The 27,716-nt window shown below is 40.0% G+C and overlaps 1 protein-coding gene across 1 annotated transcript in view; it reads left to right on the top strand.

The window, feature by feature from the left end:
- The window catches only part of LOC144234734 (protein kinase C-binding protein NELL1-like), a 472,018-nt gene that overhangs the window by 233,150 nt on the left and 211,152 nt on the right, over window positions 1-27,716 (top strand). Inside the window, exon 4 of the mRNA XM_077768054.1 lies at window positions 13,825-13,920. Within this exon, the coding sequence (XP_077624180.1) occupies window positions 13,825-13,920 (96 nt within the window). The remainder of the gene's footprint in view (window positions 1-13,824; window positions 13,921-27,716) is intronic.

The following is a 27,716-nucleotide window of genomic DNA, read 5'->3' as shown; positions in this document are numbered from 1 at the left end:
TTTCTGACTTTAGAAGTCTACTCTGTGATTCGTAATCTATGTATTCAGTAAGAAGTCACTGTGTATTATGTGCCAGCAGCTACTCTTGGAATTGGAGACAGAGAGATGAAGGACATGGTCTGTTTGCTCGAGAAGTTCAAATCTATTAGGTGCAACAGATTAGTAAGAAGATGGTTAGAGGACAGTATGATAAGTGCTATGATGAAGTGTACTAAAAGTCTTCTGGAGGAATAAAGGAGGTCCCTGTAGTAGGTTGAATAGCGGCCCCCCAAAAGATATTCTAAGTCCTAACCCCGAATACCTGTGGATGTGGCCTTTAGAAATACGGTCTTTGCAAATCTAGTTAAGGATCTTGAGGTGGTACCATCCCGGATTTAGCATGGGCTCTAAATCTAGTAGTGGTTGGTGTCATTATACAAGAGCAATTTAACTTGCTTTCCCATGAGGAAAGTCCTATAAAGGTGAAGGTGGAGATTGGACTTGGGAAGCTATCACCTAGAATGTCTGGCAGCCAACAGGAGCTAAGGAGAAGCATGGGACACAATTTCCCATCAGAGCCTTCAGTAGAAACTAATCCTATCAACACTTTGATTTCAGACTGTGAAAGATACATTCTTTTGTTTGTTGGAACTCACCAGGTCAGTGGTGATTTATGCGGTAGCCCGAGGAAACTAATATAAGCATCTAACCTAGACTGAGGCCTAGGGTGAGAGAAGGCCATTTTTTATAAAATGCTTCCCAGTTCAGGAGGCATTTCAGCTGAGATTTGGAGGCCAAGTAGGAGTTACCAATTTACCAATGGGGGAAATAATTCCAGGCAGAGAAGATCTTGCCTTCACTCTGCAGTCTACCTGGGCCACAGATTATTGAAGGAGTCATTGACTTCTCTCACATCTTTTTTTTTTTTTTTTTTCTAGGAGAGAGAGAGAGACAGCGTGAGCAGGGGAGGGTCAGAGAGAGAGGGAGTCACAGACTGAAACAGGCTCCAGGCTCTGAGCTGGCAGTCAGCACAGAGCCCGACGCGGGGCTCGAACCCACGAACCGCGAGATCATGACCTAAGCGAAAGTCGGACGCTTAACCAACTAAGCCACCCAGGCGCCCCAACTTCTCTCACATCTTGACTTCTGTCGCACTGGTCAAGGGGACCATCCATTTCACGTCTGAATTATTTTAATAGCTTTCTGACCAGTCTGCCTCAGTCTGTCTGCTTTTATCATTGCTTGTCCAATCCCATGGTCTATTTTCCTCAACACAGTCAGAAAGATCTTGTTAAAATCTAAATGACATGTGGCACCCTTGATCATAAAATATTCCAGTGGCTTTCATTTCATTCACGGTGAAAAAATGGAGACCCTAAATGTCCTAAAGACCCAAGAACTGACGTTTCTGGAGCGTTCATTTGTGATCTCCTTTGATTCAGCTGCTGACTTACCTGGCCTCCTTCATTTCCTGGACACATGCTAGATGTGGTCCTATGTCAGGGCCTGTGCACTAAGCGGTTCCCTTTGCCCAGAGTACTTATCACCCCGAGTATCTGCCTGGCCTACTCTCTCTCTCACTCTGTGTGTCTGTCCAAATGTCAATCCATTAAGCCTCATGACCACCCTAAGTGTAAAGAGTAACCCCTCCCCTAGCACTTCTTACCTTTCTTATTTTGGTTATCCCCATAGCACTTACTACTGTCTGAAGTTTTGCACTTTTGTTTAATGGCTTTTTTTCCTCTCCACAAGAAGATAAGTTTCATAACATGAGCAACATTATCTGCTGTGATCATTGTTCTATGCTAACTACATAACAGAGTACTTGGTTAATGGTAGAATGTCAGCTGATAGTTTTTGAATGAATGGATGAAAAAAGCTTTGAGAATGTTTTTAACTGAGAACTTTATAGAAGAAATGAAAATGTTCAAGAATTGCTGAACCTATGCTTTATTAAATTGTAAGTGTAACATTATAAAAACACACTACTGAAGCCTGCAGTGGGTTCTAGTATTAACCCCCACGTTCCTTCACCCTAAAAACAAATGAGCAAACAAAAAATGAGGGATGGCTCTTTTTGTTCTAATGTTTTATTTATTATTTTGAGAGAGAGTGAGCGAGTGGGGTTGTGGCAGAAAGAGAGGGAGACACAGAAACCGAAGAAGGCTCTAGGCTCTGAGCTGTCAGCCCAGAGCCCCATGCGGGGCTTGAACCCAATGAGATCATGACCTGAGCCAAAGTTGGACACTCAAGTGACTGAGCCACCCAGGCGCCCCAAAGAGAGATTATTCTTAATTAACGTGGCCTTGATAGTAGATTTGCTCCATTTTGGAACCTGTTCAGTGGTGTTCCAGCCCCTCATAGGCTAGTTTCTGTCGCAGAGTGCTTTTTGACTTGAGTTTCATCCTTCCTCCATCTTACTCTTACACAAGGAAAGTATATAGTCCTTGAGACCGAAATGTTATGAAATGATTTCTTTGGGAAGCTTCCCTTCTTCCCTGTGTGATCAGCATGCACACCAGCTCAAGCTGTGGGATGCGTCTTTCTGTCCCTCCAACCTGGGTACTCTTGAACTATTATTTCTTTATTGATATCATAGCAACTTATCAGAGTCGGCATTCCTGCACACTGTGGATAGTGAGGAAGTATTTTAAAGTTCTCTCCACGAGAGGATTCCCCTACAGCTGAGAGTCTGAGCTGGGCCGAAAGATGGACATCACAGAAAGTCCTGTATAGCACCCTCAGGAAACAGTGGTGACAGCTTGCCTACTCCCGGCACATTCAGTATCATATGGGCTCACCAGATGGATATGCAGGCAAGCTCAGCATGTTTGGGGAACTGCCTGGTGGGATAAGGTTGCTGGTGAAAAGTGGCTAGGAAGCGTTCTGCAGAGGAAGGCAACATAGGGACTCTGTGCCGCTAGCTTTCATCTTTATCCTGTCATTTAACCTTCACCCCAACATGTCTTTATCTCACAAGTAGGCAAACTGAGGCTCAGAGAAGGTTAGTAATTTGCAGAAGGTCACACAGCTAATGATTGGAACCAGGTTTCTCTGATCCTAGGGACTGTGCTCTTTCACCTGCACTGTGCTGCTATAAATTAGAAATGCACTTTAAGGGACTTGAGCCTAGATATTTCAAAAATAACATTAGCTCAGGAATGAGGGCAGCTCATGTTGTAGATGAGATATAGCTAAACATCCAGAAAGACTGATTGATAACCAGGCAGTGGTGTAGGCTTGAGGCCTGGTGGGCATGTGCAGCATGAAACCAGCCATTAATCAGACAAGTTCACTTAAGAGGACGCTAGGCTTTGACTTTGAAGGCAGCCAAAGAAAAGTCAAATACATGTTTTTGAATCCTCCAGCAAGCAGAGCTCTTTGGAATTCTTTGCATCCTACAACATGGTAATTAATAATTCTAATTCTGTATGCCTTGCTTGGGATCTTTGGAGCATGGAATTGAAGAAGCATACCTCTTCAACGAAATACAAACAACAGTGTGATAACCCCGTGAGTTAGGGCTTCATTTCATTTACCCTTAGTTCCCCAAGTCAGTGTCTTTTTCCCTCGATTGATTTCCTCTCCGTGTATGTAACTAATGATAATAATGTGAATAATTTGACTACCTGACTCTAAGCGCTCGACCTGCAGTAAACTTTATTTCTCATAGCAACCCTATAAAGAAGGTGCTGTTTTAATCTCCCATTTTGTCATCAGGAAAATAAGGTTTACAAATGCTTCTCAATAAGTTCTAGGTTACACAGTTAAAAGAAGACATGAGATTTGCACCCAGGCCTGCCCTCTGATAGCCTGGGTGCTCATCTGTGCTGGGTATTTGGAAGGGCCGGGGTGGGGAGAAAGGTGTTAGCTGCAACGTCTGATGGCCCAAACAGATCTTCTTCGTCTCTTCTTTTTCTCCTTTCATCTTCCCCTCCTCCCTTATTTCTACCCTCTCTCTTTCCCTCTCCACTCCTTTAAAAAGCCAAACAAGTTTTTTCCCACTGGGGAGAAATTCTGGAAGTCTCCGTCCCTGCCTCGTAATTAACTTTTTCTTGGGCATGCCATCTAATTTCTGTCCTCTCTTTTTGTCCCCATTCATTACAGAGTGAAGGTTCCATTACAAATTGCCTTTTAAGATTCTTGCGGAGCACTTGTTAAACAAAAGCACAGAATGCTTTATGAATCTGAGAAATTGCTCCAATTTCAAGGTGGAGGCAGGAAATGGAGAAACCCTCTCAGGAGCTCGGGCCCACCCAATGACCCAGCTCCTATCCCTGCAGCCTGGATTCGTATCTCAGTCAAGATTTAACATCTCATTTCATGTGGTTATATAAAATCACAGAATGCTTTTCCAGAGGAGAGCTTGCTGGAATTTATTTCTGGAAAGTCTCTGGACTGTGGCTTCCGGGGATAATATGTGTGTTGGCTCCAGTATGGCCTGCAGCAGGAAGCCTCCGACCTCCTCACCCCGCATGGGCTCCTTGACTGCTTTTCACAGACAGCACTTTCAGGCTCCCATTTCTTAGCACTCCTGTAAATGCTGAACACCACGTTTGGAATTGCTTTCAGAGTTTTTGTTGCAAAGATATAATTTGTTGCCTTAGTTGTTGTTGTTGTTTACATTGTGGGACGTCCTTAACTAACTTCCTGAATTTTGCTTTTTGAAATTTGAACACCGACTCTTACCCTGTTCCTCCTGTTCGCTTTTTGTCTTGATCCCTTATTATTGTCTTTACTATTGACTCTAGTCTCAACAAACTCTCAAACTCTGGCATTACTTCATATGCCTAACTGGGAAGACAGACCACAAAACTGTCATATTTGGGATGAAATTGCTACATTGTGTTAATTAACCTCGAGAGTAAGAGACTGACAGATTTAAGAGGAACTAACCACTACTGGGCACTTACTGTGCATGGGCACCATGAAAATTACTTTATATACACTGCCTATTTAATCTCAATAATACCAGTATGTCATGGGTTCTCTTACTGACCTAACTATACAGGTAAAGAATTTGATGCTTGAGATTAAGCAATTTTCACCTTAAATGCACACAATGCTTTTTTTTTTTTTTTTTTTTTAATGTCAGTTGTATCTCATCCAAGCTGAGGGGTGAGAATCAGTAAACTAATAAGGGTTAGAACCAGGACTGGAACCTAGATCTGTTTCCAGAGTCATAGCTACCCACCATGCTATAGGCTCTGTGGTAGAATTCCCCAGGCACCCATATTGTTTAGGTAATGTGTGAATGATTGACCCTTAGGGGCAAAAACTCAGGGGCAAATAGTCCTTATTCCCAAGTTTTTAGAGATTTGTTTGCTGAATTGCTCTTCCTTTTATGTGATTCTTCCATTTCTAACTTTCAGAGACTTTAAACTTAAAAAACTTATTCATATTCAGCATTTTGACTCTGCCTTCCTAGGAAAAAACCACCAGTCTTATTCTGAATGAAATTGGAATTGCAGGAAAATAAGACAATATTGGCAGTCTTGAATCCTTCATGAGAGCAGTGAGTACCTGATGAGGAAGGCAAAGTAGAGTGGCTCTTCAATGAAGAGACCAAAGCCTGGGTTAGTGGAGTACCAGCTACAGGGGCGCCTGGGTGGCTCAGTCCGTTGAGCGTCTGACTTCAGCTCAGGTCACGATCTCATGGTTCATGAGTTCCAGCCCCCCAAGTCAGGCTCTGTGCTGACAGTGAGAAGCCTACATCTGATTCTCTGTCCCCCTCTCTCTGCCTTTCCTCCACTTGCATGTTCTCTCTCTCTCTCTGTCTCTCCCTCCCGCCATCTCTCTCTCCCTCTCCCTCTCCCTCTCAAAAATAAGAGGTGCCTGGGTGGCTCAGTCAGTTAAATGTCCAACTTGGGCTCAGGTCATGATCTTACGGTCCGTGGGTTCAAGCCCCACATCAGTCTCTGTGCTGACAGCTCAGCCTGGAGCTCATTTTGGATTCTGTGTCTCCCTCTCTCTTTGCTCTTCCCCAGCTCATGCTCTGTCTTTGTCTAAAAATAAATAAATAAATAAATAAATAAATAAATGAATAAACATTAAAAAAAAAAAGAGGGACTCAGTCAGTTAAGTATCTGACTTCAGCTCAGGTCATGATCTCACGGTTCTTGGGTTTGAGCCCTGCGTTGGGCTCCGTGCTGACAGCTAAGAACCTGGAGCCTGTTTCAGATTCTGTGTCTGCCTCTTTGCTCCTTCCCTGCTTGCACTCTGTCTCTTTCTATTTCTCTCTCAATAATTACTAAACATTTTTTTAAAAAGAATACCAGCCACAGTCATGTGTCGCCTTCCTCGTGGCCCATCTCCCAACAAGCTCAGGGCTCCTCTGGTTCCACCAGTGGTGCTCCAAGCCTCTGTCCTTCTGCATGTGCTATTCCTCCCCACCCCCGACTGGACCATCCTTGGCCCCAACCTACCTGGTTACTTACTGTTTTTCTGATTTGGCTTAGGCATCAGCTGTTGTGTGGACCTCTTTTTGATCTTCCAGAAAGACGTTTGTGCAAGCAGTATCACTAGGATATGTAAAGCACGACGTGATCTGTACACTCTACCCCTCAGGGCTTCTGCACTTGCTGTAACCTCTGCTTGGAACCCTTTTCTGCTTGATGGATCACTCCTTCTCCATTGGGGTCTTTACTCAGCTGGCACCTGCCTGGTGACACCTTCCACAATCACCCTGTTTAACTGTAACCCTCCTCTGCTGGCACACACCTCACTCTCCTGCTCTCTTCTAGTTTTCACTATATTGCTTGTCACCATCTACCTTACTGTGTCACTTACACACTTATTTTGTTATTCTGCATGTTCTCCTGCTGGAATATAGACCCATAAGTTGAAATATTTTTTTATCTGTTCTTTGTCATCCCTGGTTCTCAGAATCATCTTTGGCACAGAGGGTATTCAATAAGTATCCCTCAAATGACTAAATAAATAGGATGGTGCCTGTCTCCCTTTGCTAGGCTTTGGCACCATTGACATTTGAGCTGGATACTTCTTTGCTTTGGGGCTGCCTTGTGCATGCAGGATGTTCAACAGCAGCAGCCCTGATCTTTACCCACCAGGACAGCCACCAGTGCACCCCCCATTTTTGACCACTGAAAATACCTCCACACATTGCCAAATGTCTCCTGGGGAGGCGGGGATTGCCTTGGGGAGAACCACTGTAATAGACTCTCGGTTCTGGAGGACGGGGTTCATGTCTTACTAGAGTGTCTACTGTCAGAACGCACAGTAAATGTTTGCTCCATTTTTAAAATTGAATTGATGTGACTTGGTCAAATGTTTATCTCAAATTTCATGATACAGTTCATGACACAAAACTGTCCTCTCAAACTTTGTTTTCTTTATATAATGGATGTACTCTACGAAAAAATACCGGTTTAGTATCACCGGAATTCAAGGTGATGTAGAGGAAGGAAGAATTACCAACAACATGATCCTGGTCCTTAAGAATCTCACAGACCAGTTGGAGAGGCATATATACAGCCTCACCCCGCCTCTCCCCTCCACAACAAAATGCAGAAGCATACATTCTCTCCTTTTAACCTAGATCATTCCCATCTAGTTTGTCCTCTGTACCAGATTTTCTATTAGCCCATATAGTAAATATTTTTATTTTTCAGGCCATACGGCCTCTGTTGCAAGTATATCCCTAGAAAATAGCAGCCTTTTCTTATATCAGTGTTTCTAGAGCTAAGAACAAAATCTCAAGGTTAATCGAAAAGTGACTCCATGGCCTCACACACTGTCACAGAATGCTGTGGACTGGAAGAATACAGTGATTACCAAGGATGTACGAAATAAGTGCATAAAGTGCAGGTTTAGTGGGCTGGGGAAGCAAGTCATTGAATGATTGTTGTATTTTATAAATGATAGAGAATAGAGTATAATGCAAAGCAATGCAATGGAAGTCAGTACAAGAGAAAATATCGAAATGCACTGAGTCAATTTTATATTACGGTTGAATGTACGTGAAGGTTTCTGAATAAAACATACAGCTTCTATTTAGACTGGTAACAAAAGATTAGCAAAGCATTATCTTCAGCCAAATCACTGGAATGATGGACAGAACAGAAGAAGAGTCTGTATGCAGATATCCAGGCAGTACGCTACTGTGCCTTGAGGTCACTAACAATTCCAGGCAGTGGCTGGAAGATGGGCGGATGGAGAGGATGGTTTACAGAGGCCAACGTGCCCCTGTTTCCCTGCATGACTAACTGAATTCTCTTCTAATGTTCCATCTCTAACCTTGATGTGAGTTACAAACACGGCTCATTCTCATCTTCTACTCAGTATCTTTCCTTAGGACAAAACCTTGACCTGAAGTGTCCCCTTTCCTGTGCTTGTCTTCTTGGCAAAAATCCCATTAGTTCTTCCAGACCCAACTCAAAGGCCAGCTCTGTTGAAGAGCTTTGCCCCAAGTCCACCAGGCACAATTTATCACATTCTCCTCTGTATTCTGTCAGCATTTTATTCATATTGCTATCGTAGCATTTATTACATTTTATTCTTAGTTTTACATGTGTTTTAGATGTCCCTGCCATCTCTCACCTAGCTATAGACCTCTCAGTACCCAGCATGTTATATGCACACAGTAGGTAGGCAAGCCCCAAACGGTAATGGCTTACAGAGAGGTGACTGACACTGGACTTAGTACTGACCTTGAACTTCTCTAAGCCAGCTTTCTCATCTGACAATGAAGATAACACGGCTAATGCACAGTGCTGCTGCTGTTAGGAGGAAATGGGATATAGTCTTTAAGGCCTTAATAGGTCTTCCAGAAATGGAATTCACCATTACTATTGCTAGTATTATTACTGTTGAAAAGGAGAGTGCAAAGGGCTATTACAGCTGTGGATACAAACACAAATAGTAAGTAATAGGGGTGATGGTGACTTAGTGCCACTAGTTAAATGTTAACCTACACAGTATACCATGTGCCTAAGACCAGAACAATATGAAAATTGAGAGTTGTAGACATTGGGATATTTGGTTTTATGTATCAGACTAGTCATCTGGATGATTTTATTCTTACTTTTTTTTTCTGTATTTTAACTGTTTTTTGGGGGGAAGAGATTAAGGAGGTAGAAATGGCAAAAAGGGTTAAAGTAACAGAATTTTGCTCCTGGAGACACCTAATAGACTTAACATTGTGTAGTTAAGTTGGAGCGGAGTTTCTCAGTCGCAACACTATTGACATCTGGGGCCAAAAAATCCTTTGTTATGCAGGGCCAACCTATACAGTATACGGCATTTAGCAACATCCCTGTCCTCTACCCACCAAATGTCATTACTGCACTGACCCTACCTGCCATCTTGTGACAACCAGACACGTTTGAGGGGGTCTTTGATACATACCGTGTTCTGAAAGAGATGAGGAATAAACCAAACATAGAAATGATATCACCTTTGTTATTGGCAGAGCTGGGTTGAAGAAGGGGAGTTTGTCAGTAAGACAAGTCAGTTTGGTAAAAATGAACACAGAATAAGGCCGACTTATCAACCAGGTCCCAGGGAGGAAGGTGTTGTTGGGGAGGTAAGGAAAATTGATTCTATCTGTATGAAGGCAGCTTACTCCCAAGGCATGGGGGTGGCCATGGGGTTTTGCTCAGCATGAATAAGTCTTAAATATTTCCTCCCTATTTTGGGTTTTAGGTTCACATACTCAATTATAATCTTTGGCTCATGACACCATGTAATCGTTAGCCCATGGTAGTCAGCTATTATTTATTGAAATATCTTGATGGTTACTTTTAAAGGATGTAATTCACATCTAGTAACTATCCAAAATAAAGCTAGAAATGTAACAATTACATACTTCTAAATACATGGTCCTCCCCAGCCTAGCTTCCTACTTCTCCCACCTGAGAATCATCATCCTGATACCTATTCTCCCCAAACTGACCTATGTAATTTAATTCCTCTAGCTCCACAGGTAGGAAATGAGCTCAAGGAAAATGCTTCCTTGAGGTAGCCAGGAGGGAAGACCAGGGTTTCCTCCTATCAGGTGGCGCTGAATGAAACTTGTCTACATTTCCTTATATTTTGTCAGCATACAGTGCATCCCTGGCAACTAAGTATATGCCCAGAAACCTTTCTGAGGATCCTGCAAAGTGTTTAGAACTTGAATGGTTATTATTTTTTGATTAGTGTGAAATCAGCGTTGTCACATTGAACACATGCTGATGATACTGGCCATCCATAACTTGGCATCTACAAACCTACATGCTCACTTTGTTCCCCTTCAGGTCTAAGTTTTGTTTCATGTTCTGAGAATTTTTGAATTTAAAGCAAGTAGTCTTTCTGTGGATTAAGGCTCCCTCAGTTTGGACTTTTCTGGTTTTCTTGCACAATCCAAAGAGTCCCTTCAAAAGCAGAATAATACCATTTCTGAGTTGGTCTAGGGCAACATCTCCCCCAGGGTAAGACATTAATAACAAATGACATTGTAATGACAGATTCAGGTTGATAATTTCACTGCATATTTATAATCTATTCAAGCCATGCTTCGGACTTAGCAAAACGGTTGACAAAAGAGCAACATACCCATAATGCCTGAGTTTTTCTGAGTTTGCACAGTAGCTATGATTCCAAATTTCACTGTAAACCACGTGATAGAAACTCATCAAGTCAAGGAACGAATGACAATGAGCTCTCATTAAAGAATAAGCTCCATCACATAGGGATTTTTTTTTGTCTAATCCATTGCTACCTCTAGAACAAAAACTTGTGCATGATAGTAGTGTTCTTTGGGATAACAGAATCCTGGTGATAAATAACCATGGTCACATCCAGTTCTTGGGCTCACTGCACCTGTTGTGCCCTGTGTTCAATGGTTTGCAATGGTAATTTAATGTAACTTGCACAGCATAGGTGTTATTATCATTATTGCTATGTTTTTGAGAAAACTGAGGTCCAGAGGAGTGAAAAAATTTGCGGTAGGTGACACAGCTATTAAATATAGAACAAGGATTTGAGTCATGTGGTTCTACTGCCCTGCCTTCTCAGAAACTGGAAAGAAATGCTGTGCTGACTTGGCTTCTTATTGTGGTTTTACCATCCGCTAAGTCATGCTGTACAAAATTATAGGTCTTCTGAGCATCAGAGTCTTTGTCTTTGAAATGCTAGGTTAATAGTTAATCAAGAAGAACCAGATATAAATAATCTATCCACAACCTTTAGGATGCTAGTGTCTTTTGATGTCTTATAAAGTATTCAAAGAAACCTTGCATTGATCTTCATTTCAAGTAGTTCAAATTTTGGATGACATGTTCCTGTTTTATTTGCCTTTGTTTTGTTTTTTTAAATTACTTTTTCATACTCTCTGAAGTTTGAATGGGTAATGACTTTCTGTTTTGTTCTGTATGAATTCCAGTAAAAAAATAGTATGTGCCTTGATTTGGTAAATTGTGACTAGTCTCAGACAAAAATGGAGATTCAATAAGACTTACATGAACCTGAACAGCTCCCTACCCCCCTTCTTTGATGCCATGTGTGCATTTGTACTTATTTTTTTTCTTTCAATTTATAGGCTATTTACTTAGCCCTTATGGAACTATCCAAAAAAAAAAAGAAAAAAGAATAAAGCTGCTCATGTGAATGCCAGGTTTCAGATTAGCCTGCACTGTAACATATGAAGAACAGACCTGTAGCTAAAAAAGTCTGCTTGAATCTTTGCTCTTCTGCTTTGCTACCTGTATGGCCTAAGGCAGGATGCTTTGTTTCACCTGTTTTGTGAAAGAAACAGTAACACCTATCTGGCATTTCTGTGATAAAGGCCACTACTACTATTCTTAGAAACTAAATCAAGCACAAATAACAAGGGACACCTTTAACCCATATCTTGGTGAAGCCCAACTCCTTTTTGAGTGGGTTTATATTGTCTGGGTATTAGACAATTTGTTCCTGCTCCATGCTTCACAGTCATAATGATATTGCCATTAATCAATTTTATTTAACAAAATAGTAATTAAACACTACATGCCACACACTGTTTAATGGCCCTTATAAATATTAAGTTATTTCATCCTCACAGCACCCTATTTATTATGACATCTGCATTCTTAGAACATTGCAAACATGCTTTCCTCACAAAATCTCAATCATTTCTTTGTAAGAGTTGAGTAAGTTAGGAGCACCCATGTGTATTACTATGAATCTGTGTACGTGTGTGTGGACCAGTGCACACAGCTCTGACCCTAGTGCTGTTTGTTTCACAAAAGACACCCAGGCTGAGCTTCTTGCTTCCAAATTCCTGTTGTCTTTTGGTGTTACTTGAAACTTCTCTTTACCAGCTTTCCATCTGCCATTTCAGTTTGCCATAACACTGTATTTTTGTTATTACCTTTGATGCAGAGCTATATGTTAAATATCCTACTTGAAATGTCAGTCCCCAAAGCACAAATGTGTGAGTTGGGGGACAAGAGATTTTGTATACATTTGCATGCATATATTTATATACATATTGGTTTGTGATGAACATACCAAGGCTGATGGGGTCTAAATGTTTTTTGCATAGTCTTAGGGTACAAAGATGTTGGAAAATGGGAAATGGTATTTGAATAGCAAGGGACACGCTGTCGGTCCTCTGGCAGATGCAAAGGAGCTCACGATTAATTACTAGGCTACAGAATGTTAAATTATCCAGGGGATATTAAATGATGTGGCAAATGGCAATATTGTGAGAAGCTCTATGTATTTGAACTAGTGTTCACCTATCCAGGGGTTTTATGTAGCTTTTTAAAAATTAAACCCATACTACTTGTGTGATGATGGCAAAATAGAATGATGACATTTTTCCAGTGTGACATATTTCTAGCTGCAACTAAAAACATTTGCTCACCTAGCTCTCTTGTGAATAAAAGAGACTCAGTGGTAACGAGTTGCAATCACCTTCATTAATGACAAATTTTGCAGTTTGGGTACACTAAATTATGGGTTATGCTGAAGGGTTTGATCATAAGTTATCCGGCATGGAAATGTAGAGGAATTGTTAAGGGTTTTCCTGTCAGAATAAACTGCAGAATATAGGTTAGTTCATTCAGTAACTATTTTTGAAGCATCTGTTGCGTGCTCAAGTTCTGAAATTATGGTACAATGGGGAGCAAGAACAATCCAAGTTATTTGTCCTGATGGGTCTTACAGTCCAGTGGATGAAACAGAAGGTGGTAATCAATTATACATAAGTGAACAATTATAGGTAGTACTGCTAAGGAGAGGTTCATGAAGCTATATGCTGTGCTGGTGGGTAATGGGAAACTAACCTGGTCTCCGAAGGCTAACAGGGCAGCCCTGAGTTGGGGTTGGGTTAATTTTTCACTGCTTATCAAAAGACTTAACAAAGAATACTCCCTTTGAAGCAGCATTTGCACATTGAAGCATTTATCCTAAAGGAATAATTTGAGGTGTGGTAAGCATTTTAGCTCTAAGGACAAGGTATTGTTTTATGATGAAATTGTTGGAAACATCTTAAGTATGCAACAGTCATACTTTGCCCTACCCTATCCTTTCTAGTTATCCTATTTGATTTCAGATATATCAGTAATCAGAATAACAGCAACAGTAATAGCTGCTCATACTAACTGCCACTTAGCACATGCTAGCCCTGTGCTAAATACTTAATATCCATTATTTCAATTGATCTCCTATAAACCAGTGAAATAGGTATTATTATGTTTATTTCTTTTTGCACACAGAAACTTTTAAATATGTCAACACATACGTATTCTCTCTGCAACAGAGAGGATTGTTTCAGCATTCATGCTCTTCACCATGAGTTTCCTTATTGCCATCTTATCTGAGAGAAATCTCTTATTATTATTATTTTTTGTGTGACAGCTTTCTGCCAAGAGGGCTGCAGATACGGTGGAACATGTGTATCTCCTAACAAATGCGTCTGTCCTTCTGGATTCACAGGAAGCCACTGTGAGAAAGGTAACCCTGCCTGTTTTGTCATTTTGGGGGGTTGGGGGGTAGGGAGTGGAGACAGAAACAGAATCTTTCACAGAGAGTGGAGCTCTTTGTCTAAATACAGGACTGTGGGTGGACTTGAAACGTTATGTTTTGATGGCAGGTATACCTCTTCCAAAGGGCACATTTTGCTTACTGCGTATTAGGCATCCTTCCTTTGAAAACAGGTCTTCATTTGCCCTCTCTCCAGCATGTCTAATTTAGCAAGGTCAAGTCTTTTCTCTGCTTTCGTTGGCGGTGTGGTTATTTAGTGCTAATTAGAGATAAAGCCTGACGTACTGACCTGCCCAACTTATCATGTAATGGGTAGCATAACGTGCAACTATTGGAGTAGCAGTCTGCTGCATCAACAGAATCTAGATTAGAACCACATGCTCTTTGCATAAAAGCACATTAAATAACTCTAGCAGCAGGTTTATTGGTATGCTTGGAATTTTATTCTAATTTTGGTTTATAGTGAACATTATCATTCATGGACCCGATAATATAAGCCGATTAGTATTGGTAAGATTCCATTATGTGCCTCTTTGTATTGGCAATAAATGTAATGTTTACACCCGGTGCTATTTGGTGAAAACCAACTCTCTTATTAATTGAAGAAGTCTTCCTACCTTTGTGTGAGTGAATGATGCCATTTGATGTCCATGTGCCAGGTGTATGTAATCAGTACAGGCAAGGGGTTTATGCCGTGTAAGATTGAATATTTCAGTATATTTGCCCATGAGCTTTGTTAGGGTAAAACCACTGTATGGTGTTTTTCTGAGAAGGGAATATCACACTTGACACTTATCAAAGAATAGCCTAGAAATCTGGAAACACAGTGTTTTCATCATTATTCCTCTTATTTGATAAGTTTTAGGATGTCTTCATCTAATTCCAAAGATCTAAGCAAAGCTCTTCTCTCCTGCATGTTTAAAGTTTCATTTTTTTTAATGAGCCTATTATACCCCAAACTGTCCAATGTACCACTACATTGTGCTACCTGTATATTTATCAGGCAGCCTGATTCTTTATAAAAAAAGATTTCAAAATTTAACTACATGAATTATTCAATAAGGAAATCAACAATGTGCATACCATTGTTTCCATATTTTGTGATTTTATCAACAAATCATCACATTTATTAAATTAATTGGCTTGTCCTTAAAAAGACACATATACAGGAGCCCAATTCTGCTTCTATGCAGCATGAGAGCATTACCCCGTGGAGCTGAACTTTTCTTTCCAAAAGCAAAGACACAAATGGTAACTTAGCACACATGCCTTTACTGCAGTGCATTAGATTTTGATTAAGTTTTCTAAACTGAAAAAAAACCTTAAAGTTTTCCCATTTCTTTTAGAACTGCTGTGATTCCCTAAAATGAGTATCCAGGGGTTAATGGGGACAGAATGGTGATGGTGAAGATGTTGATACTGATGGATACCAGTACTCCCAATAGACCATTTGTCATGTACTAGCTATGTGTCAGGTCTTTAAAATGAGTGCTTTAATATTAACTCACAAAAGAGATTGATATCACTGCTCCCATTTTACAGAGTGTAAACTAAAGCTTTATCCAGGTTAGGCAGCTTCTGCAGTGCTACAGAGCCAGTATTAGAACAGAGACTAAAACATAAGGTGCATTGCACAAAGCCTGCATTAGAAACCCTTGTGTGTGTTTCTCAAGGAAAATACATGGCCTTCCTGTTAAAATCCAGACTCCTGGGCTCCCAGCCTAGATCTGGTGAATCAGGATGTCTGGGGGAGGGCCCAGATGTCTGTACTTTCACCAGGCACCTCAGGTTGGTCTTATAAACCAGTTGTTAAATTGTATTGAGATGTTTAATGAGAACATCTTTAAAGTTCTTACTCTTTTTAGCTTTTAAAGAATTAGGGAAGAGCATTTATCTTTGACGGGGACCTGAGTCAGTGGCTGCTCAGGAAAAATTAATTGTCATTTCTGATGGCTTGTTGATTTGACCTTTGGCCTTTTCTCTGCTCAATAAGGGGTTGGTTGAATCAGTACTTACATTCTGGTCCATGATGTGGAACAGGGAAAAAAGAGATGAAGGAGAAAGTTAAGACCTGAGGAAAAAATGAAGCAAGGATGGGCAGGACATGGGTTCCTACGTAAATGTTAAAAATGTTAAATTTGAGATTGACAATTGCATTTTCTTGAATCTTTGTGCAGTTATTATAAGGTTATTTCTCCACATGTGATGCTATCTCCCATCAGTAGCAAAGCCATTCCATTAAATGCTGGCCAATATTCTTTTTTTTTTTTTTTTTAACGTTTATCCATTTTTGAGAAAGAAAGAAACTGGGTGTGAGCAAGGGCAGGGGAGGGGCATCGAGAGAAGGAGAGACACAGAACTCAAAGTTGGCTCCAGGTTCCGTGCTGTTAGCACAGAGCCCGACATGGGACTCGAACTCATGAACTGTGAGATTGTGACCTGAGCCGAATCAAGACGCTTAACAAACTAAGCCACCCAGGTGTCCCATAAGGCTGGCCAGTATTCTAATTCTGTGAGATTTTTTTGTGAGTAGGATAAAGCATACATTTTTCAGTCATTTGTGTGCAAGGGATTAGATGAATTTAGGGCAAACACTGAAACCTATGCCGTATCTTACCTGAATTATTTTGTCACGTTGATCATTAGTAGTAAACATTAAGTACTTCTGTTTGCCTTTGAATAGTGATGCCTTGAGTCTCAGGATACAAGGGAAAAATGCAAACGCATTATAAATGTCTCACGGCATGATTAGACTAAATCTTTTATTTGGTTTGTTACAATTTCAGGGCTAATTAAAACGTCCCATTTTAGCTGTATAGAATTCACTTATGTTTAGTCTTAAAAATGTTTCCCTTGCACTCCCCCGCCCCCCCCTCCAGTTTTGACTTTATCCATTGTGATATTCAGCCTTTCAGAATATAAGTACATTTAGTTAAATCGTTGAAATCATTTGTTAAAGAAAATGTCTATCTAGAATTTAATGAAGTTAAGACTCCTACCTGTGTTTGGTATGTTACCTCAAAGATGAACAACCCTGTATTTATCTTCTATTGATGAGATTTTAGTAAATGTAAGTTTTTCATAAAATTTACTCAGAATAAGCAAAATTTTATCTTCCGTGGTTTCTGGACAGTGAATTACGTTGGTCCTTCTCTAAGTCCTTACCTTTGATTTGGTTTCTCCATGAACATTGAGATGTCTAATGAGAGAGATAAGCAAAGAATCAGAAGAATCACTTTGCTACTTTTAGGATAGAAAGAGCAGCTGGAGAAAGCTCTCTTGTTAACCTGAGGGAGCTAACAGGCCTTCTTGGCATACTGACATAATGTAGCCAAACATAAAACAAAATAAAACAATATTAAGTCCTCCCAGAGACTTTCCAAAGGTGAAACTGAAGAGCTACATTAAATCCAAAAATAGGTCATCTACCAGAGAACAGCAGAACACCATCTTCTGAGAAGTGAATGTGATTAAGTTTTCTACCTGGCATTAAGCCATTTGCAAGCAAGAACAAATAGAGATTATATACAAGGTATCAAATTATGTCCAGTTAAAAGGTTTCTTAAATTTGACAATATTGACCTTGTGGAACAGATAATTCTTGGTTGTGGAGGGCTGTCGTGTGCATGGTTAGGATATTTAGCAGTATCGCTGTAGCTCTATACCATCAGCCTTGTCATCCCCAGCCTTGACAAGCCGAAATATTTCTTGACATTGCCAAATATTGCCAGGGAGGCAGAATTAATGCCTACTGACAACACCAGGTTAAGATGTAGCATTTAAAAAAATATTTGACAAAAATTTTACGTATGTATATATGTATGTACGTATGCGCACACATATATATTTTAGGTAATGTATCTCAGTTTTAGTTGATAATATGCAACTTATAAGCATTTCAGGGGTGGGGGGGGCAGGGGAAGACCAGACATTTTAAAGAATCTGTTGAGCATTTCTTAGAAGTGCTCAAATTCTTGACCATCCAAGAGCCAGAGGCTGGCTGATATCCACCAGGTGCTATGTGAGACACACCTTCTTATTGTCATAGGCACCAGGTTGATGTGGAAGCTGGGCCACTTCAAGGTCTACTTTGTCCCACTGACAGAGTAAACAGGTGAATGCTCTAACCCTGCCCAATGAGTAAGTTACCCTAACCCTTGTGTTCTTCTAAAGGAAGAGAAAATCCTTTATTCTTTCTTTTTCTTTTCAGAAAGTGTTTTAATATATGTAATAAGAAGATAATGTCTCATAATAAAAAACTTAGACACACACATCTTACATGAAATCTCTAAAATGATTTCTCTCTGATGATACTAGGGAGTCAGTTTTAGAAAGAGTTTTGACTGGGATATAAATGAAGATGTTACCGTCTGGTGGTGGTACAGACAGGAAAGCTAATTTTACTGCATTTCTCTACTTGTAAATTTCATGAATTCAAGTTATATACCCAGGCACTTATAATCAGGATCTTGTGAATCAGACAAAATTGGACAGTACTCATCAAACTATAGGCTAGGCCATAATCTAATGTAAAAAATTAGAGAAAAAAATGTGCTGATATTCTAAATATAGCAGATCTTGAATATCTCCCACATGGCTTCAGAAATGGGTTCATTTATAAATATTAGTCAGTAAACTCACATAACCATTAAGCCTCTCATAATCTATAAGCCTTTCCAAAGCATGGTAAGTACCTGATCAAGTTCATTTATAAATATTATTCAGCATANGGGGGGGGCAGGGGAAGACCAGACATTTTAAAGAATCTGTTGAGCATTTCTTAGAAGTGCTCAAATTCTTGACCATCCAAGAGCCAGAGGCTGGCTGATATCCACCAGGTGCTATGTGAGACACACCTTCTTATTGTCATAGGCACCAGGTTGATGTGGAAGCTGGGCCACTTCAAGGTCTACTTTGTCCCACTGACAGAGTAAACAGGTGAATGCTCTAACCCTGCCCAATGAGTAAGTTACCCTAACCCTTGTGTTCTTCTAAAGGAAGAGAAAATCCTTTATTCTTTCTTTTTCTTTTCAGAAAGTGTTTTAATATATGTAATAAGAAGATAATGTCTCATAATAAAAAACTTAGACACACACATCTTACATGAAATCTCTAAAATGATTTCTCTCTGATGATACTAGGGAGTCAGTTTTAGAAAGAGTTTTGACTGGGATATAAATGAAGATGTTACCGTCTGGTGGTGGTACAGACAGGAAAGCTAATTTTACTGCATTTCTCTACTTGTAAATTTCATGAATTCAAGTTATATACCCAGGCACTTATAATCAGGATCTTGTGAATCAGACAAAATTGGACAGTACTCATCAAACTATAGGCTAGGCCATAATCTAATGTAAAAAATTAGAGAAAAAAATGTGCTGATATTCTAAATATAGCAGATCTTGAATATCTCCCACATGGCTTCAGAAATGGGTTCATTTATAAATATTAGTCAGTAAACTCACATAACCATTAAGCCTCTCATAATCTATAAGCCTTTCCAAAGCATGGTAAGTACCTGATCAAGTTCATTTATAAATATTATTCAGCATATTATTCAGTACTTTCCAAAGCATGGTAAGTACCTGATCAAGTTCATTTATAAATATTATTCAGCATATTATTCAGTACTTTCCAAAGCATGGTAAGTACCTGATCAAGTTCATTTATAAATATTATTCAGTAAACTCACATAACCATTAAGCCTCTCATAATCTATAAGCCTTTCCAAAGCATGGTAAGTACCTGATCAAGAGGGAAACTGAGTGGCTCAATCACTTGAGCATCTGATTTCTGCTCAGGTCATGATCTCTCGGTTTGTGAGTTCAAGCCCTACATTGAGTTCTCTGCTGTCAGCGTGGAGCCCGCTTTGGAGCCTTTGCTCCTCACCCCACCTACTCTACTTGTGCGCATGCACACACACACACTCTGTCTCTCAAAAATAAATAAACATTAAAAAGCAAAAAAAAAAAAAAAAAAAAAAAAAAAAAAAAAAAAAATTCAGGGAAATCAATAAATAGCAAAAAATGTTTAACAGTCTTATCTATTCACAATATAATTTCTGGTAACTATTGTTTTCTTAATTTGATTTTCTGAATTTTCTAATACAATAAATATTTTTTTATTTTAAACTTTTAAAAATCATTCCTTACTACAAAGAACATAAAAAATCACATAAAGGACTTTATTTTTCTCAGTTACGTGGGTCTTTTAGCTTTTCCTTAAAGGAAAATGATTTTTTTTGCCAGATAATTTGTTCTTCTCCCTGTGTCTCAGGGACTTGCAGACATAGAAACAGAGGGTAGCAGTTTGCCCTGAGTATGTTATCTATCCACGAGGTAAAAATAAAGACTTCTGTACTCTTCCAAATTTTAAATATTGCTCTGATTTTGAGAGCTCTCTGCTGTCCTTCATCTGTATGCATTTTCTCTGCCCACTCCTGTTTCAGGAAAAAAAAATTAAGAGCTTTTAAAACGGTGGATAATAGTTCCATTCTGTCAACAGAGAAGAGAAATTTTTTTCTGTTTCCTCTCCAGGTATCATGAGACTGTGGGGAAGGCATGTGGAAAGAGAATGAGTATAAATGTGCCTCTTCAAGTTCTTAGCAGTTAGATTTATTTACCTTTTCTCCTCATGAGCTTTCTCTGGTTGCCCGGCACATGGTGCAGGCTCAATAAGTTTACTGCTGTTGTATAGCCGATAGGTGCTGGAGTAAGCAGTGCTTTTGTGGCTTCCTCTAAAAGGGAAATAAAAGAGTTTGGGGTTTCTCTGAGTTGAACCAACCAAAAAAGAATAAACACAGATGCTTCATTAAAGCATTAAAATTTAATTAAAGTCAGATGAGTGTGAATTTGTTTGAGGAGCTATTCCCTGCTCTGAAGGTTTCCAGAAGTAGAGAATAGCAGAAAAGAGGTGTTGCAGTGGGGAAGAGGAGCCCAGACCCACCATCACTGAGATCCTTCACCTTGCGTACCTTGTTGGGTACCTTCTCCCTGTCTTCAATTCCAACCACTCCCCTTTTCTTCTTCTTTCAGCTACGATGGAAGAATTCAGCCAAAGATCTAACACATTTCCCCATGGCTCCAAAATGGAGTTGCCACTTAAGCCTTGGAGCTATTTGGAGCTATTTCAAAACCCTTTCCTTGACCTGCCAGGATTGCAGTTTTTTAAAATGTTTTATTTATTTCTGAGAGANGATTGCCATTTAGTCGGGTGTCAGGCATAAGGAAAAATTCCTCAAGCCATTTTTCATTCTCATCTCCTTAATACAGAGCAAGTTGTCAAGTCATATCAGTACAACTTTTGGGAATGATAGCTTTTGCTCATAAATAGAGATATGGACTGTAAATTAGGGATGCAGCCTAGGGTAGTACAGAGGACTGGAGTAGAGGCAGAGGCCTGAGTTCTGATAGTAGATCTGCTTCATGAATTAGCCTCTGTGAAGTAAAACTTGCATTACCCACCTCTCATCTATTCTCAGTCCCCAAATGTTTGTACTTATTGTGAGGCACCTAGTGTCACCCTTTCAGCTGTCTACGAGGACACATATGCATGTTATTCAGCCAGTATCTAGTGAAGTTGGGTTCTAACCCATGTAGTACTGAATCCAAAGTTCATACACCTTCCAAAAATGTCTTTACTCTTTTTTTNGAGCCAAAGTTGGACGCCTAACTGACTGAGCCACCCAGGAGCCCCTAATCTTTCTCCTCTTGATCACATTACCTGTATCCAAGGGCAGTTGAACCGAACAGGTTCTTTAGGAGGCCAATTAAACTCTGTTCTCTGGTGATGAATGACCCATAATTTCCTACTTCCTTATGTGCACTGTTTTCACCTATTCCTTTCAACTTTTTTGTTGTGCCTAAGGCAGGAAGAAAATAAACAAAATAGGGATAAAGAACACAATCTCTGAAGCCACACTAGCTCATTCTGAGTTGGGGTTTCAGAATATAGGATATGGGATCGGATATATATAATGTTTCTAAGCTTGTTTACCACTAAAAAAGGAGTATCACTGCCATTTATTTCATAATATTATGGTGAGATTAAATGAAATCATCCATTTAAATCACTTGGTAGAGTGCCTGTCATACAGTAGGTGTCTATAAATGGTATCTATCATTAATTCTGCTCTCAATGCACCAGGTAATAAAACTCAGAAATAAGACTCAGAAATAATAGGCTACTTCCCCAAGGACACTCAGCAGGTAAATGGTGGAGTCATGTCTTCCTTACATTCACCTTCTGCTACTGAGGTCTCTAGTCTTTCTACCACCTCTTATGGCCTCTCACTGTAGCATTCAAATGGAAAGTACTTTTATTCATCTTTGCTAATTCATATTCTCTCTAGTCCCATAAACATTTTATATAATTTTGTATCCAGGTAATACATATTAATTTGTGCACCAGAGATTTGCTCTGGGGAAAGAGTGAGTTAATTCACCTGAAATAGTGGCTTGTGTAACTTTGATATAGTCCTTGGGAATGATATCTTTTTTGTTATTATTTGTTTCCCATTTGTTGGAGTTGAAGATGTCACACCAACTTCTCACAGTATTATTGATAGCACGGATGGCTTTTCCCTAGACAGATGTGAGACCTCATTGAAAAGGCTACCCACTGGTCCTTCTACAAATACTTCCTTACCCCTTTCTTGATTCCCCAAGTTCATGCAAGAAAAACATACCTTCTGATTCTCAGTTTGGCATCAGGAAACCTGGATGCTATTCCCAAATTCTATGCTTGACTAGCTATATGATGGAGGCAACGTCAACTTTTCTGTGTAAAATGGGAGTAATCTTCTTAGAGAACCCTTAAAGTGGTCCAAACTCACTCATCAAACTTGCCTAGGAATTTACATGGAGAGAATAATCAAAGATGGCCACATACATGAGGTTTGAAGATGTACCTAAAATCTTGAAAGGATGGCATTTTAAATAATAATACATTGGAAGAAACCTAGATTTATAACAATGGAGAGTTAGTGAAATAAAATATAGGCAACTATGTGTGGAACCTTTCAAACCTATGAAAGAAGAAGAGTATTTAATGAGATGGGAGACATAGTATATGGTTAAGAACATAAATTCTGAATGCATTCTGTCTGTTTCTAAGGCCTTACTCTGTCATATTAGAAAGTTAGTTCAATCTTTTGTGCCTCTGTTTGTTGATTTTTTTTAAAAAAAGGGGAGAATAAAAATAGTACTTCCCCATTGGAAAGTATTCTTAGGGCACCTGGGTGGCTTCATCAGTTAAGCATCTGACTCTTTATTTTGGCCCTGGTCATGATCTAACCATTTGTGAGATCATGGCCTGCATTGGATTCTATGCTGACAGCTCAGAGCATGCTTGGGATTCTCTGTTTCTCCTTTCTTCCCTCCCCCCCCAAATAAATAAATACATAATTTCTTTTTATTTATAAATTTTTCTTTATTTATTTTTGAGAAAGAGAGAACAAGTGAGGGAGGGGCAGAGAAAAAGGGGGACAGAGGATCTGAAGCAGACTCTGCACGGACAGCAAAGAGCCTGATGTGGGGCTTGAACCCACAAACCATAAGATCATGACCTGAACTGAAGGCAGCTGCTTAACTGACTGAGCCACTCAGGCACCCTTAAGAAAATAATTTTTTTTTTAAAAATGAAAGTGTTTTTAAAATACCCTGGTATCTGGTGTGAGTTAGACATTATGAAGTAAAAATGGCATGTTCAATAGGAGTACAGTGTTTATGTACAGACACACATGCACTAGACACAGATAAAATGCTGGGAAGATGTTGATGTCACTATGGCTTATCAGGTCCTTGTGTTATTTGGGAGCTTTCAGGACCAAAAATTAGCTCAGTTCAGCAATTAAGTCAATATTGTGTTAACGCCAAATAGAAGCTTTTTACTGTCCCCAGTTATCGACTTGTTTCAATCTGAGAAGTCTGCAGTAAGAAGCAGGTATGACAGTTTTCCTTTTTCTTCCTTCAATATCCAATTTTAAAGCTCATAGATCATATGAATCTTACTCAGGGTGAGAGAATTTGTAGGAAAGAGGACACGGCCTCACCTGCCAGGTGCAGCGTCTTCTAGCCCTGACGCTTTCTGGATGGGAGATGATGTGCAGTGCCTAGTTCTTACTTCACAAACCTCCTTGGTGAGGGTCTTTGGTCACTAGGGATTTCCAAGTGAAGTTCCATTGACACGGGCAGTCCTTTTGCCCTCCTGCAGCTCTAAGCTTATGAAGGTCCCCTCCACTCTTTGGCTGCTTTGCCCTGCAGGGTTCACATAGGAAGCTCTGACTCTCTTCTGTAGGAAGAGATACTTTTCCCCTCCATTAGCCCAAGTACAGCCCTCTCTAATGTAGTTTTTGTTTGTTTGTTTTTGCCCTGCTGTATGGCTGAGGCAGCCACAGATCCAGGCATTGACCTTTAGACTTTTGAGGTATGTCAAATACCAGTTGCTATGTCCCTCACCATCCAGAGGACATTTCTAGGTGTGTTTGAAGCCTGTCACCCTTAGATGAATTGTCAGAGGAAGTTCTTACCTCTCTCCCTGCACCCACCCCCACAAGTGACCTAGAGTTGGCAGCCTGCCAAATGGTTTTCTCTGACAAGATCCTCACTTTTGGGCCTTATCAGCATCCCTTGCTACATCTCTAGGCCTTTGTTTACAGAGCTAGAAGGTGGTTCATAGTTAATGTAGGCACAGCTGATTTTTGAAAGTGTTGTAAAGGCAGTCTAGCACTCAGCTTTGGAATGTAGGAATCCTTAATATAGTATTATCTGCCAAAACTCTGATATGGGGAAAGTCCAGTTTAAATATCCTATTACATTTGAGTTCAGTAAATACGTGCTTGATAGATGGATAAATGAATGAGTACAGTCAAGGACCTTAAATTTTACATGGTCTTCTCTTTTTCATTTTGTAAATTGCAACTTGTAATAATTCCATTTGAAATCTCATTTAAAAGATACCTAATTTCAGGGTGCCTGGCTGGCTCAGTGGGTCAAGCGTCTGACTCTGCATTTTGGCTCAGGTCATGATCTCAGGGTTTGTGAGTTCAAGCCCCATTTTGGGGTCTGCACTAGCAGAACAGAGTCTGCTTGGGATATTCTCTTTCTCTTTCTCTCTCTTTCTTTCTTTCCTCCTACCTCTCTCTGCTCCTCCCCAACTCATGCTAGCTCACAGTCACTTTCAAAATAAATAAATAAACTTAAAAAAAATAAAAGACACCTAATTTAAGGCATATCATACTAAGGATGGAAGACAGAAATGCCATTAGTTGAAAAATTTTGTGTATTTCCAGTAGCTTTGTCAGAATGCCTTTCCAGAAAGCACAGTGAAGGGAGCCATATTTTTAATAGATTGACATTCCCCATCAAACAAATGAAAGCTATTAGGTATTACCTTGTCTAGTTAGTAAGGCAGAAAATAATTCCTGACTATTTATATCACAACAGTTCTTGTTCCCCACCAGGAAAGCTCACACTATTGAGCTGTGAAAGTCAGGAGCTTGGTTCATATACTCATCTTTAATCCTATGCCCTGGGGAATACAAACACCGCCATAGCCTGAAGCACAATGGCTAACCAGAAAGAAAATCAAGTATCTGTGAAAATATGACCAGCTGGAACCCAGAAATTACAAGCTTGCCATAGCAACTAGTATCTAAGTATTCTTTGTATCTAAGACTATGTACTGCACTATAGATCAAGTGGAAAAAGACTAATTGAAGCCAATAGACTGACTGAGGAGGAATAGAACTCCTGTGATTTGCATCACTCTCTTCAAATAGAATTCACTGATTAGAAAAGTTGGTTGCCTGAAAATGTCCAGTTGGGTCCAAAATATGATGAATCAAACATCAAAATGCATGCATTCATTCTGGTAATGGTTGAAGAGATAAGCCGTTTCTGGCTTGGTGAGCTAATGTGATTTTAAAGCGTTCTCCAGTTTAACAGAGACCTTAAAGTTATCTCCGAGTGGCCACAATTTTAGCTAAAGTAGATTGAGTCCATGAGGGGACACTGTATCTTCTAAGCACTGAGGAGGTACTGAAAGGTTTTCTTATCATGATTTTATTTTGTTAAGGAATACTTTGCTAAGAAAACCTTTCAGTACCTTCTCCGGGCTTGTGAAATAAAGTCAGATGGCAAAGTGTGATATATGAAGACCCCCATGCCTGCTCACTGCCTAGGCCTCTAGCTGTATCTCTCCCTCCCTCACATACATCTTAAACTCCTGCTTGTTCTCAACTACTTCTGATCAGTGAAATGCGTCTTTTATCTGTTTATTTTTTATAAATCCCTGAGCCCTTGTTGATAATGCTGTCTCTGCTGGCAGTACAGACTTTTATGTTGATCACAAGTATTATGATATTAATTTAGAATCTTAGAAAAGAGTGGTTATTGAGGGTCTCCAATAATCTAGAATATCCCTGATCCTTCTCCCTCTCACATTTCTCCTCTGGTCTTCCTCATTCTGGCTGATGGCAGGATCTAGACTTTCACATTCCCTGGATCAAGATCTTGAAATCGTCCTTGACTTTTCTCTTTCAGGGCATAACAAAATCTTTAGGCTGCCTCCAAAATATATCTAGAGTTCGAACTTCACATCTCTACTGCTACTGCTCTTGCACATGATATCATTATCTCTAATCTAGATGAGTGTAAAAACAGGCCTGGATCCTGCTCACATTCTGTGTCTCTCTCTGTCTCTGCCCCTTCCCCACTCACGCTCTGTCTCTCTCTCAAAAATAAATAAACGTTAAAAAAAAAAACAAAACCCNTAGGCCTGGATCCTGCTCACATTCTGTGTCTCTCTCTGTCTCTGCCCCTTCCCCACTCACGCTCTGTCTCTCTCTCAAAAATAAATAAACGTTAAAAAAAAAAAACAAACAAATAGGCCTTAACCTCTCTTTCACTCTGGTACAATTATAGTCTCTTTTCAACAAAGTAATCAAGGGGACATTATTAAATAATGTCGATCTAGCCACTCCTCGTCCCAAATCCTCCATGGCTCCCTATTTTCATACAGTAAAAGTCAAAGTCATTACCATGATCTGTGAGATCACACGTTCTGGGCCCCCCTACCTGTTACCTGTCTGCCCCCTTCATTCATGGTGCTCCCCTTCACTTGTATGCCATCTTTTCCACACACAATGGTCTCCTTGATTTTCTGAGCATGCTAGTCATGTTTCCCTCAATCTTTGGTTTGCTTAGAATTTTCAGCTCCCTCATGTCATGCAAGTATTTGTTCAAGGGTTATCTCCTCAGGCCCTCATCCCTCCTCCTGGTCACTGTCCGTTGTCTCCAGAGTCTTTATCACCTTCTGACATGATCATGCTTTTTTTTTTAATTTTTGTATGGTCCGACTGCCTAGCCAGAGGGGAGGGGCTTGGGTCTTACTGCCACTGCGTCTCCAGTACCCAGCCCAGTGCCTGGCACACAGCAGTTGATCGGAACATGTGTTGACTCAATAGATAATAAGAACCACTTAGTTTCTGTGGCAATCTCCAGAGACACAACACTGCCGTCATGGCATATCTCAGGGAGAATGAGAAGATTATTGTTGTCAGTGACCCGCCTCCGTCCCTGATATTTTTAGGTCACACAGAGTAACAGTTGTCCTTGACTTCTCCTCTCCCCTCACTTTCCCACTCAGTCAGTCACTGCATTCTTTTTTTTTTCCCCTTCTCCATCCTACTGCCTAGTCTAAACCACTGGAATGAGTTTGGCCTGGATTGATTAGAAGGTAAGTCTGTAGACCCCAAGTCCTGTTCC

The sequence above is a fragment of the Crocuta crocuta genome, unplaced genomic scaffold, assembly GCF_008692635.1.
Source record: "Crocuta crocuta isolate KB4526 unplaced genomic scaffold, BGI_CrCroc_1.0 scaffold371, whole genome shotgun sequence".
In the NCBI taxonomy this organism is placed as follows: Eukaryota; Metazoa; Chordata; class Mammalia; order Carnivora; family Hyaenidae; genus Crocuta; species Crocuta crocuta.
This window is presented reverse-complemented; position numbering and strand designations above follow the sequence as displayed.